This window comes from Labrus mixtus, chromosome 6 (assembly GCF_963584025.1).
Source record: "Labrus mixtus chromosome 6, fLabMix1.1, whole genome shotgun sequence".
Taxonomy (NCBI): domain Eukaryota; kingdom Metazoa; phylum Chordata; class Actinopteri; order Labriformes; family Labridae; genus Labrus; species Labrus mixtus.
This window is the reverse complement of record NC_083617.1, coordinates 24,348,085-24,362,239: the sequence shown is the minus strand read 5'-3', so window position 1 is coordinate 24,362,239 and position 14,155 is coordinate 24,348,085. Positions and strand designations below refer to the sequence as shown.

At 44.9% G+C, this 14,155-nt stretch overlaps 1 protein-coding gene across 1 annotated transcript; it reads right to left on the bottom strand.

Annotated features, from left to right (window-relative positions):
- Positions 1–646: 646 nt before the first annotated feature.
- On the bottom strand, positions 647–4,978 carry LOC132975824 (transmembrane protein 121). Its single transcript, XM_061040644.1, has 2 exons — positions 3,946–4,978; positions 647–3,657 (listed from the first exon to the last, which is right to left on the bottom strand). Exon 2 carries the CDS (start codon positions 3,429–3,431, stop codon positions 2,481–2,483), a length of 951 nt encoding a protein of 316 aa, XP_060896627.1. The 5' UTR covers positions 3,432–3,657; positions 3,946–4,978; the 3' UTR covers positions 647–2,480.
- Between the last annotated feature and the right edge of the window lie 9,177 nt (positions 4,979–14,155).

The following is a 14,155-nucleotide window of genomic DNA, read 5'->3' as shown; positions in this document are numbered from 1 at the left end:
TTATCCCTTTGCTCTGTGTAAGCTCGTCATGATACCAGGATTATAAACTTTGATACTCGTAAAAATTCAAACAGTAATCATACCTGAAACCACATCAACACTCAGTGGTCTTGTTTTTTATGATCAAACATTGCAGGCAAACTCCTGCACACTGTCTACATTGCACTGTACTAAAATGTTGCCAATGTGATTTTGGATATCAATTAATTTTCTTTCAAAGCTTCGGCACTTTTCGATGCTCTTTAAAATAACAGATTGTATCTTTTATAAACACCTGGTTACGAAAAGTATCGTAATTTTGACAACCTTACTTCAGTTAAACAAAGCAATCCAAGTCCATACTGAGTCATGAAATCGCCTTAGTTTTCACATTATAAACTAATAGGGGGGACGGCAGTAGCTCAGTCTGTAGGGAGCTTGGGTTGAGAACTGGAGGATCGCCTGTCCAAGTCATGGTGCAGACAAGGTCTAGAAATTGTTCTGGTAGCTGGAGATCACTGACGAGCACTGCCAAGGTGCCCTTGAGCATGAGGCCCAGACCCCCCCAACCAGCTCAGGAGCGCCCCCTCACTCTGTAATCTCTCCATCAGTGCACGTCCACAGGATCCTGTGTGTGCATGTGTGTGTGTGTGTGTGTGTGTGTGTGTGTGTGCAGCATGTTCAACAACAGAGTGTAAACTTTAATTCCCTCCTCACAGGATTGATAAAGTTTCTCTTCTTCTTCTTCTTCCTGGGGCAGTCTTAATGAGATGTTCTGTTTGTGCTGATGAATCACTTTCCTGTAGTTTGGTTCTGCACAGATTGAACTCTCACAGTTTGAACTCGTACAGACCGTCTGATTCGAATCAGGAGAGCAGTCACTGTAAGCAGGTGATCCATGCAAATAGAAGTAACCTGAGTATAACAGAAGGAACCTTTTGAAAAGATGGCATATTTATTTTTCTCCTGGTATAGTGGGCTTATTTGCTCTGCATCATCTGGAACCACCTCGATGTTCAGTTTGTCATTTTGAACCTCGGCCTACGTTTGTAAAACGTCTCTTTTGAGTAAAACATCCTTTTAGGAAGATACTAAAATGTCTCCGTTATTGAAAGAAGAAAAATGAAAAGCAGCTGTGACTCAGCTGTAAGTGACGGAGAGAAAAAGATAGCTGGAGACAGAAAGAGGTTTGTCATATTAGAAGACGTGATGCTTTCTTGGCTGTTGTTTGGATTCACATCAGCAGACCGAAGTAGCCGTTTTGTCCTTTTGTGTGAAGAACAAAAACGACAGCGCTTATAAAGATCTGCCACTAAGCCGGAGCACAGACAGTCAGCGAGCGCCTGAGGAGGATATTAAACAGGTTTTCTTATTAGAGAATCATTTATCCATGTGCAGCGTCGCCCCCCTCGGCTGTTTATTCTGTCCGATGGCGACAGCGCGTAAGCTACACTTAGCGGTGGTCAAAATGTTTTTGTAACTGCGGAAAATAATTCAAAATAAGCATCGCACTGAAAAAGAACGAGTTAGCAAAGACACCACTCTGTAATTGTACGATCAGCCAGGAGGATCTGTCTCTTTGATAACCTCGTTAATTGAAGGACATGTGCTGAATGTTAATTAAAAACCGGTCCAATAACTCCATTAAAGAGGCCTCAGCAGGCAGTGAATGAGCAGGACAGCCTTTTATCTTATACACAATACTTTATGAAAGAACCACATATAAAAACACACTTCTTTCTGGAGACAGCTTTAGCTCTTGTTCTCTCTCTCTCTCTCTCTCACTCTCTCTCTCTCTCTCTCTCACACTCCCTCTCTCTCTCTCTCTCTCTCTCACACACACTCCCTCCCTCTCTCTCTCTCACACTCCCTCTCTCTCTCTCTCTCTCACACTCCCTCTCTCTCTCTCACACTCTCTCTCTCACTCTCTCTCACTCACTCTCTCACACTCCCTCTCTCTCTCTCTCACACTCCCTCCCTCTCTCTCTCTCTTTCTCTCTCTCTCTCACACACTCCCTCCCTCTCTCACACACTCCCTCCCTCTCTCTCTCTCTCATTGGTTGCTCTCTCTGACATGTTAAAGCCTTCAACTACGGAGAACATTCGAGCTACAGAAATACACACCACAGCACACAGACCCTTTAGATTTAAGATTAGAATGCAACACACACAATTCAAAAAATATATCCTCTAGTCTCGCAGTAGTTGCCTTTTTTTTTTCTTCTTCTTTTGTACAATTAGAAAAAATACACAGTTTACTGAATGTTCACACAAAGTCACAACCAATGCTGTTTTTTTTGCACCATGACAGCTTTGGATTCAGCATCACTCCGTAGTCACTGAGCGCCCGCAGCGTCCTGTGTGCCTGTAGAGGAGAACGCTACCGCCTGCGTGTTCACAGGAGCGTTCACATGCCCTAAGAGGCGTGGGACATGGAGCCCTGACGGCGTCCACAGGGTCACATTCATACAGACGTTTGGAGGAGTCACCTCGTCTCTCTGTCATGTGTGTTCACACGTCGTCATCTCGGGGAGGGGTGTCTGGTCCTGCATGACCACTTGAGGGGGGGTGGGGGCAGGGCGAGCGTGGGCCACCGAGTTTTTCTGCAGCTCCACCCCGAAGGCGGGAGAAGCGTTCTGTAACTGTCTCCTGTACTGCACGAAGCTGCAGGTCTTTAGGATGATGGCCAGCACGTTCTTTCCTATGAGGATCCCGGACACGCGGGCGTCCCTGTACAGGATCATGTTCCCCCCGCGGATGAAGAGGGTGATGACGTTGATGGTGACGAGGCTCAGGATGGGGTACAGGAGCATCTTGTGGGGCACGATGTTGACGCCCTGCATGCTGATCTCGCTCAGGGACACGCAGGGCAGCACCAGCAGCAGGATGTAGCAGTAGAAGAACATCAGGCCCTCGGCCCACAGGGGGAGACCCTTCTTCTGAGGCTCCCACAGGTTGGCCTGGATGTCCAGAATGTCCAGCAGGTCCACCACCACCCAGAAGAGGCGGTTACGGATCTCCTCGCGCTTCTTGAAGGCTCGGACGTATTCCATGTGGTCGATGGCGACCAGGACTATAAACAGCACCGGGATGCAAATAGACAGCAACAATGTCAACGCTTTCCTCGCCAGCGCGTCCAGACTCTTCCTGTCTGCTTTGTAGTTCTGATACACAAAGTAGACTTTAATCTCCAGCACAAAGATGTAAAGGAACCAGAGGATCATGGCGTAGCCTCGCTTGGCTGTGCGTACCTCGGCGCCCACCCACACCGCCACGTAGCGCAGGACGATCAGGAAGCAGATGTCTCCCACCATCACCATGATGCAGATGCCGATCTTGCGCGGGCCGTGATTCTGCTCCACCAGGTAGGCATCGATCAGCGCCATGCTGCTCATGATCAGGATGGTGGAAAGGCACACGTGGGGCTTGTTGGTGGGAGGTGGAGGTACCATCCTTTGCCTGGGCGAGAACAGGAGGAGGAGGAGGAGGAGGGGTGTTGTTGAAGAGGGGATGCAGGGGGGCAGGGGGGGGGGAGGCTCAGTTGTTCCAGTGAGGATCAGATAGTGCAGCTAGACAGCGGTGCTCCCCTCCATTGCTTCTCTTTTGGCCACGATCCAGGATGCATTAATGGGATTCACACGGATCACTTCAATCAATCTCCACCCGCGCCCGAGCCACCTGCTGGGCAGATAGCACCCCTCATTTAATGAATTATGGTCATTGGCTAATTGTCTGTAAACACACTTGTTCACTTTTGTAAATGTAATAAATCTGGGGGTGTGCGTCTACCACTCACCCTGATAATCAATAATTTAACCACACAGCAGCTTCATCAACGAGTTCTATTTTCTGGTTTTCCAAGAGAACAAAAAGCTGCTTCTGTTTGATCTCATTACAGATTCACTTTGGATACCCTTTTCATACGAGCTTCATCCTTCAGAGATTTAAATCCATCTCAATACTCACTTTTGTCCCTCTTTGTACTTTCTCCTAATGACTGGCAGCGAGCGATCATCCATGAGACTGCACCGACAGATCTCAAAGCCCATCTGTAATCCACAGGAGGAGAAAACACACCAGATCCTCTCCTTCTCTCACACACGTAAAATCCACCAGTCCTGGGTCTATTTCTCTCCCTTTTCTGCAAGCAAAAGAGAAATCCCAAAATATCGCTGTCATAATCCACTTACTGTTCACAGTGAATCAGGAGGAGGCAACCCGATGGTCACACAGCCCGCTCTCCGTCTCTGCCACTAAGAATAGAGACGATTTTGTGCTGTGCTTTGATGGAGGGTTTAAATCTGAAACTCCCATAAATAAAAAAAAGTTATTCTTAGTGGGAAAATCTCCTCAGTAGATCCTGCTTAAAGGAGAATTTCATATCCAGAAGTTTTCCTCTCCATCACCCTCCATCCATGGACAAGAAAAAGGAGGATTTAGTGTCTGGAAGTTTGTGCGTTTCAGAAGAAGAAGTGTGTTTGTAGTGAATCTTTAAAAATGCAGCGTCTGTCTGAGTATCCCTCCCCACTTAGCGGTGTGCATGTGTGTTATCCCATGTGTGTTTGTGTGCTGCAGGTTTCAGCCCTCTTCACGCTCGGTTGTCGCGGTAAAATGCTTCCCCCCCTGGCGAGATCCTGGCTGCTGCACCGTTTTTTTCCGTCTCCTGCTCAGGCAGCGCTTGCCAGAGACACCAGGAACAGCAGCGCCAGTGGATTCCCCAGTCTCCACTCAGCACACTCTGCCAACACCGCCAGCGCCGTGCTACTCCAACACCGCCTGCCTCTGCCGTCTGTCTCCGTGCACTCTTCAAGCCCGCTCTGCGAAGTGGAGAGAGGCTCCTGTGGTGCCTTCATACACACTCCTGGGATTCTCTCTTCTCCCTGTCTCGCAGCTTCCCTCCTCTTCCTCCTCTCTCTTCTGCTCAAGTAAAGGCACTTGCTGTGTGGAGGTGACGCTCAGCAGACCACAGCTGCAGAGCCAGGCAGAGAGAAAAGAGGCAGAGAGAGAGAGAGACAGAACACTTTTCCAGGGGGTGGAGAGAGGCGGGGAGCGGGGGGAGGGAAGACGTGCCAGCCTTTTGCAGCTTAGCTGAATGCACAAGTTCTCTCTCTCTTTCTCTCTCTCCCTCTATTTTTTTTATTTCTCTCTCATATCCCTCTCTCTTTTTTGCACATTGTGTCTTTTGCTGATATCCTATTTTCTGGGGCTGTATATTTTTTGGCTCCCGAAAAAAGCCCTTCTTCTCCTCTTCTTTGAGGAGCCCATTAAAGCACTGTGCATTTTTTTATTTTCCCTCTGTCGGGTTTGAGGTGCAGTGATGAAAAGTGATCTCGAGAGGAGGGGAGGAGGAGAGAGCAGAGGAGATGCTCTCCAGTATGACATGTAGTAAGCCGGTCTCCCAGCAGGCTGTGTGTCTGCAGTCTGTGGAGACATGGTGGGTGGGGGTGGGGGGGTGGAGGGGGTGTGCAGTGGCTCCTCCTGACAGAGAGCCTTTCTATTGATCTCCTGACAGAGCAGTGAATCAGGAGCCTGAGATGGGGCCGGGGACCGAAAGAGATGAGGGGTAAGGGGAGATGGGAGGAACAGATGTGAGGAAAGAGGGGAAAAAAACGAGATGAGATGGCCGAGTGACATGATGAGAAGAGAAAAAGAGGGAGCCGGAGACTCGCAGGGCTGGGACTAAATGTCAAGGGGACAGTTTTATCCCCTGAGATGTAATAATGCCCAGGCTCAGAGATAATACTTATGCAAAATGCAGGAAGGTGGGGAAAGGTTGGTGTTTGCTCTGCTGTGCAGTATGCTAACACCAGCAGCTCTGTTTATCCAGCTGGGCCAATTAGTGATAATCCCCCCTCAGAGGAACCAAACTGCTTTCATTACTACAGTATGAAGCCATTCAGCGCTCACTTCATGAATTGTCGTTATTGAGAAGTCAGAACTATTGGTTTTTATGCCCTGTGGCAGCACTTTTCACCACGCTGTGGGATGACAACTGAATCTAATTGCAATCAATCAGGCGGATTTCTGCAGTCATGAATGGTATGGTTACAGATTTACCAGCTGTGGATCAGCTGACAGCGACCATCGTGGCTGTTTATGACTTCATCATGGAGGCGTACGGAGAATTCATGCCGCTCCTCTTTCACCCGGCTTAGCTTATTGACTATTTCCTCTGGATTTGTCGACCATAATTGAGCCGTGACAAGCGGAGTGATGAATGATATCCTCCTTTGCATATTGTAAATTAGTCTTCCTTCCACGTCAGTTTTTCTTCTTCTCATTCTTTTTTTATTATTAAACACAATTCGATAGCAGCTGGTGCTGAGAAGTTACGTGTTTAACTTCCTGATTTATAATTCAGGGACATTATGCAATACTGTGACCTGTGGTTATCGGGTTGTGTGCGTTTATATGGGGGCCGCTGTGGTTCAATGGTCGTCAGTCGTCTCTCCATCGGAAAGTTGGGGGTTTGATCCCCAGCTCCTGCAGCAACATGTCCGACGTGTCCTTGGGAAGACACTTAACCCCACATTGTGTATAACTGTGTGTGAATGGATGAGTTAATACTTATGGACTTTTTACACAGCATCCTCTACCATCAGTGTGTGAATGTGTAGGTGTGACCTGCAGCGTGAAAGCTCACGAAGTCAAGAAGTTTATTTCATTATTTATTTAATATGAAATAAAAGGCTTTGTAATTTACACAAAACTATTATTTACTTTATGTTAACCACTAGTCTTAAAGAAAATACCTACCTTGTTACTTCTGTTCTAACAGAAACCTTCTTATTTGTTGTAAGAAGTAAAAACGCAAGATTCTTCAGCTTTGATACAATCAAATACTCGACCATATGGAGGATTAAAACACCCTAAATCTGGGGGCGCAGGTAGCCTGGTGGTTAGTGCGCCTGCCCCATGTATGGAGCTGTCATTCCCCGGTCTCTCTCTCCTGATGTCCTACTCTGTCCACCGTCCTGTCAGGTAAAGGCAAGGAGGCAAAAAATAAAACAAGATAGAATCGTTGTTCTACTTTGTCTGACAGGTCACATGTGATATGAAATCCTCTTCCCCATGTTTCTCTAACTCTAATATGTGTCTCTAGTCTGTCTGCAAACCCCCCAATGATGAGAAAAGTCCATCCTCTCCGTCTTCTGCCTGCTCCACTTTTCAGAAAATGTGTGCTCAAACAGGCCGTTTGGAAATTTTCCCTTGACATCACAAAGGGCAGTAACCCCTCCCCCAGGTGGGTGACACTCCCACAGCTAGGTGTTTGTTCTGCCCTCTGAGTCTGCCTTCTCACCGTAAACAATAAGACATGGAGCAGAAAGCACAAGACACCCAAGCCCTTCCAGAGAGGGGGCGTGGTCAGACACAGCTCATTTACATATTTAAAGGTACAGACACAGAAACAGCCTGTTCTGAGCAGGGCTGAAATAGAGGGGTTTATAGGCATGATCAAATACAGGATCAGAGTGGATTTAGAACAAGAAACTTCACACACATGTTTTGAGGAGCTCTGAGACTTATTTAAACTGAAGAGGAGGAGAATATGTGACCTTTAATAGAAAGAAAAGAAATCAACAGATTACAACAGAGAACACCAAGTTCTCTGAGATGGTGACTTAGTTCATGTGTAATCGCCGCGTCCTCGAGCCGGACACTAAACTGTTACCGACTGACTACTCGGGTCGAAGTCGCTCAGGTAACAGCTTCGACTGAGTGGACGCTCTGCCAGTCTGTGATTTTTGATGTTCACCTTAAAATAAGCATGAGATCGGCACACTGTTATTCCTCCCACGTCTCATCCTGTGATCTTTAATTTACATATTCATTTAAATACCTTTTGTGAGCTACACCCCGCCTGGGACTACGTTAACCTCTCCATTAAAACCACAGTTAACCTGGACTCAGACTTTGAATCACACCTGTCCAATTTCCTTATTTATCACCGCTCAGCATTTTCCCTTTTGTCTCCCTGTGTTTATAATTCATGAGCGGAGCAGGAGTCAAATCACCGTCTCTGAAGGTTATTGTCTCTTTTAGATGAAGCTGATTTTTATCCGCAGGTTTGATGTGTTTTTACTGGTAGTTTGTGTCAAAGTCCTGCGTCCTGATTAATGTCATTATGCTATTAAACAAACACAAGGCTGTGTTTTATGATTTACGAGGCTGGATCAGACTGAAGAGAACATCCAGCAGTCTTTTCTGTCCTCTGCCCTCTCTCTCTTCGTCCATCAGCTTCCTTCAGAGGGCTGTCCTTGGCTCCTGCACAGGGACACTGCATCATCACCGCTCAGCTGCAGGCAGACGAACACACAACAGATAGAAGATGATAAAAAACAAGCCGCACTCTCTATAACATAAAGCATCTCCAGAAAACAATCACAGGACTCAGGAGACAGGGAGCCATGGAGCGGCTACGCTGCGGCTCTCTCATCTCGGGGTTTAGAGTTGTGGTGGAAGTGGTTCCTTTTTTAAGAAATAAAACGTTCTATTAGATCTGCTCGCCTTTTAATGCGGTATTTTGCCTTTATGCAAATATTTGAGTGAGCTTCCTCGGAGCACACTCCATTTTCAGAAATGTTCCCTTGACAACCAGCAGCAGCTTGAGAAACATGTTTTCTCGCCTTGTCAGAAAAGATATCATGGGGAAAATTCAGCACTGCGAGCTGCACCTTGAACTCAGCAGAAATCAGGTATGAAAATGTGTTTTCTAAACATTGCTGTGGGAGTAAAAACAGAACACGTTCAGAGAGAGCTTCGAGCTTCTAAGTGTTCAGTTTCTCCTTTGGCTGATTGCAATCCTCGGTTCAATCAGTCGCCTATTCATCCTCCCCCCTTTGTGCTGACTGCGTACAGCACCTTCAGACCACCTAGATCTCCGTCTTTCTTCTTCACCGTCAACTGATAATCTTTGTGTTTCTGCCAGAAATCAAACATCTTCAAGGCTTTCCCCAAAGGAGTGTGTGTCTCTGATGAATACAGTACTTCACTGTTTTCTTTTGCAAATTTTAAACACTTCATATAACACATTCACGCTTTATCACATTCATGTTTCCCCGGCTGAGAGGATATTAATGGACACCAACGTGCTGCAGGTAGTGTCATAATTACAGCTCTGAACAAAGAGACTGATTTGATTTATTTTGTATTTAAACTGCAGAGGATCGAAGTCAACGGGGAGGCAAGATTCATTTCACTGCAGAGCCACATGAAACCAAAAAGAAATACCTGCCGATGAGAAAAACCACAAGGCTTAGCTCTAACTTTAAAAGAAGATGTAGGTAAAATGTTTTCTGATCTTCATGCGGAGTGTAAAGCAAAACAATCAAGTTTTAATTTAAGGCCTTCGACTTGTTGATTTGTCTTTTCTGTAACAGGTTTATTTAAGTGCTGTTTTCTGTTGAACTGTTAGAAGATTGGAAAACGACTCGAGTGTTAGAAAGTGTCAAAATGTGTTGGTGGTTTATCTTCTCACTGTTGAAATATAGAAAATGGGTTGGGGATATTCTAAACTGGATCCCTTCTGGTCTTCATTCTTCGATTTATTCTCTAAATTATTTAATAAAACAATTTCTCCTTGCCCCCTAACAGCTATTTTTGGCGTGACCCCAGTAAACATTTCTGTAACCACTCTTCAGCGCAAGGCTCTAGCATTCTCCTCCTTATTGGCACGGCGGTTGATACTGCTGAACTGGAAAAATGCTGCTCCACCCACCCATACTCACCTCATCCGTAATATTATGTCTAATCTTACATTGGAAAAGAGCAGATATTCTGTAAATGGTGCCCTTCTGAACTTTCATAGGACTTGGGATAGTTTTGTTAATTTTGTGAAGCAATTAAATGGACTACAATTAGACTGATGAGTATTCAGCAGATTAATTATACATGTTTTGACTGACAACCTTCTAATTATTGTGCAACTGGAATCTCCACCCCATCATGCCCCCCTCCCCCCATCTTTTGTAAGTCTGTGTGTGTCTCTTTATCTCTTGTCCTGTCTATTGTCTGTATGCTTGTTGTCCTTGTTTGTTTTTGTACTCTTGTGCTTTCTTCTGGACTTTTACTATTATTTTATTTTTTATTAGTTTCTTTTGTTTTACAGTTCGCGTGTGGGGTTTTGGTACGTTCTTTCCCACACCACTAATGTTCACAGTCATTTCTGTATTTACCTACTATGGATGTTTTGGTTCAAATGTGCTGTTGTGCCATCTAATTGCAATGTGAACATGCATCCAAGAAAAATCAATAAAAATAATTTTGAAAATTGAAATATAGAAAATGGTGTCCCACAAGGCCCTATCCTTGGTCCTATTTATTTTTCAGATTACATCGAGACCTTATGTTGCGACGTTAACTGAAAACACAAATGCACTTTACAAGAAAGGCCAGAGCAGACTTTATCTGCTGATGAGACTCAGGTCTTTTGGACTCTTGAGGACCTCGTATGACTCTGTTGTGGTATCAGACATCCCGTACAGAGTGGTCTGTTGGAGCAGCAGCATCACCCCTGCAAGTAAGGCTGGCTACACACTAGACGATTGTACGCCCACTTTAATTGCCTTTATTTTTAACATGATATGTCGCTCCTCTATGGATGTGTACTAGCAACTGTCTCTCTCTCTTGAATATATGGATAAAGAAATTATACCTAAGCGGGACGTCAGAGTATCATCTTTGAGGGAAACACTGAATGCATGTAAGATTATTATGAGAAGACCAGGATTATGATTTAATCTAATTTAATAAACAGTGAGTGTTCACATCTTGTTGCTGAAAGCTGCTACATTTTGTCTTGGTGGTTTTTTTTCATACTGATGTCTCTGACAAAAAAATATTTTTAAACTTATTGGGGAATATTCAGGGTAAAATAAAGGTTAATAACATTCAACATGCCCGGATTTACTGGTGTTAGTGTCGATTTAAAAAAAAAAAAAAGCAATGAATACCAACATTAATTGCTTTGGTTTGACAGCAGAGATTCAATGTCAGCAAGTTGTGAAAAGACTGGAGAAATTTCATCACCAGAGACAATTTGTACATGAAACATAACAGTGGAAATAGGACACATAAATCACATTAGCTGTAACCCTGAGTCTGCCATCGATTACCTGCAGGAAAACAAATGGGAGCGTTAAGGCTTCCCATCCTTAAACATCCCCATCAGGCCTCTAACCACCAAATGGGAAACATGAAGTGGACAAGCTGAGCTGCTCCCCTTGGGGCTATTAGATCAGAAGGGGGGTGGAGAAGCCCTCCACCTCCTCACTGCTAATCAGACACCCCTGCTGGAGGAGGTGTAGGTCATTTCAGCCGCTTTACCTTGGAAATGTAACCGCTGGTAAGAGGCAGAGTACAGACTTGATGCTAGTTTCTTTGCTTGCCACAACATCAGGTCAGAAGTGAGACAAAGACTCGTCAGCAGCTGTTTACAGAGGATTCATGACTACAAAGCAGACCTGGGATCTGACAGTATTTGCATTTGATTGATCTCGTTCAGAGTCCCATGTGGGCGGGCTGCACAACACAGAGGAAGAGAGTGATTGCCACATTTTTACCACAAACTGAAAACCAGCTGAGAGACGTTTATGCGTTCACAAAGCGCTCCACACAGAGCCAAACAAACTCAAAGTCAGAATTATTTGCACTTTAACACATCCCTTTTAAATAAAAGCATCACACATAAAGTTAAGCGTTGTCGTGGTTATATAACACAACGGGGCGGTTCTTATGGCTCCCTGAATGGTACCTCACACAGTAAACACAGTGAGTAACGGAGCTTAGGATCACTGCTCATAAGCACACTTTTGTTTTATATAAGCTTCCCCCTGAATGAGAGCAGGTGGGGAGGGGGCCTGGCACCAAAACACAACATTTATAGCTCATCTTACCTGTTAGTCCAAGGCACAGCTTTCAGATGAAACACAAACTGTGGTCACCACGGAGTCAGAGTTTTCAACTTCGATATGATTTTACATTCAAATTCTATCGATACCACAGCAACAAAAAAACACAGTCATAGGCGTCATTGAACGCGGCGCTTTCAATGAGTAGTAGCAGCAGTCGGCCGCCTGGAGAAAAAGCACAGCGCCCAGCATCATTTTTCCGTTGAACATTTTTCCACTTTTCAGAAAGGCGCTGTTGACATCATCTGAGCTCTTTTCCAAATATAAGATGTTGTTGTTTGGTTCGCTGACCTATTAACCCTTTGTAAGCTCTCTGATTAGTCCGCTGATCCACCAATCAGAGTGCCCCCTCTCATAGCAACCTTTGCTGGGCTACTAATAGTTGGTCTGGGCCAAATCCTTTCAGTGCGTCACGATGAAATTGTGACCTTAATTTCTTTACTACAGCGTGGTTAAAAAGATGCTCGGGGTGTCTGACAGAGTGACTCTAAATATCCACATCATGATCTGTGAGTATTTTCCCCCCGTATGGATCTGAAGCATTTAGCTCTCAGTGATGTCACTGTGATTGTCAGATTGTGCTCTCAGCTGCGTATTGAAGGCCTTGTTGGGGACATTTAGAGGATGTTTCAGACCCTCTGCTCCCGAAAGGTTAGGTGGTGAATCCTAAATTACTAGTGCCGTACAGATACAGCTTTAGATCGGGTCGTCATGATACTAGAATTTCAAACTTCAATATGAGTCATGTAGAAATCAAATATCTATGTCTGTTTTGATACCACGGCAACACAAATAGAGAGAGACCAGATATCAGGTCAATTCTTGTTTGTTATTACCAAAACATCCCGCAGAGTCTAAATTGCACAAAAAGGTTTGCAACAGAGATGATGTGCAGGAGGAGTTTTCTCGTCATTCTTTTAGGTCATCAGTCTCTTTTGGATAATCTCCATCATTAAAACAACAGATTGCATGGTTTTAAAACATGTGGTATCGAAAAGTATCGAACATGTTCATAAAATCTTCAGGAATGACTACATATGTAATGCATTTGTTTTTTATTTTTAAAGATGGATCCGTCACACTCGTCCTCTCTTTGGCGTTTTGCTTCATAACAAACCTTGAGACAATCGTCGCTGCAGTTAGCTTCACTTTGGGAGGCTGAGCTCTGATCAGCTGATTAAGCTGCACATTCTCCTAAAAGGCTTTTTGTTAACCCGTCTTCTCCCCGTCTGCATGAAGAATTAATTTAGATTGAATCTGTCGGTTCTCAGTCAGCATTGGGCTCAAACTCTGACTCCTTTAAAGAAGTTTAAACTGTGACGAGCTACACTTTAGAAATCCTCCCCGTAAAGTCATAAAGTAAACATCCTGTAAACGGATGAGGCTTCCTCCTGCAGTGGGACAGTGATCTGTCTGCAGCCTTATTGGACTTGAAATCATCGATGACTGCTGCGTTCCTGCAGGCCGCTCTGTGCTTTCCTCACTCTGATTAATTGAACACACACAGCCAATGCCATGTGGCAATTTCCCATAAAGGATATTTGCATGCTCCCCCCCGGGGGGTTTCTTGTGTAAATAGCAACGCATGGCATTAATTAAACTGTGCACATTAATAACGAGAAAAAGACGATAAAAAACATTCCAAGTGCTTTGCCACCTTGTCAAGGTTATGCAGGGCTTAAGTAATTTTGCACGCAGCGCCGTGGCTTATCAGTTGTTTTCTTTTCACGTTGCTGCAGAGCCTTGTGGGTTTAATGTTATTTTTATGCATGAGCTCCGAGGTGACTACCATCATCAGATACAGAAGACGCCCTGCAGCTGAAATATCCTCAGGATGAAGAACTTTTGAGTAGAGAGCATCACAAGACTTGACCTAAAAAACATGAACCAAATGAAAACAAATGAGGAGCCCCATCCAGCATCCCTCTGTGTTCAGAGGGCGACAAGAAGTGATTATAATGTTATCTTCACAGAGGACAGCAGCAGGGAACATCCAAGACCTGGTTTCAAAGCGGTACGCTGGGCTGCTCCTCGATCCACATGTGCATGTCTCCCGTCTCTCCTCACAGGGGACCCGGCTAATTTAGGTAAGTGCTTCATAACAGAAACCTTTTCTTTCCAGGACGACTGCTTAATGAGGCAGAAATGTGTGTGTGGTTTTGTGTTTGTGTGTGTGTGTGTGTGGTTTTGTGTTTGTGTGTGTGTGTGTGGTTTTGTGTTTGTGTGTGTGTGTGGTTTTGTGTTTGTGTGTGTGTGTGGTTTTGTGT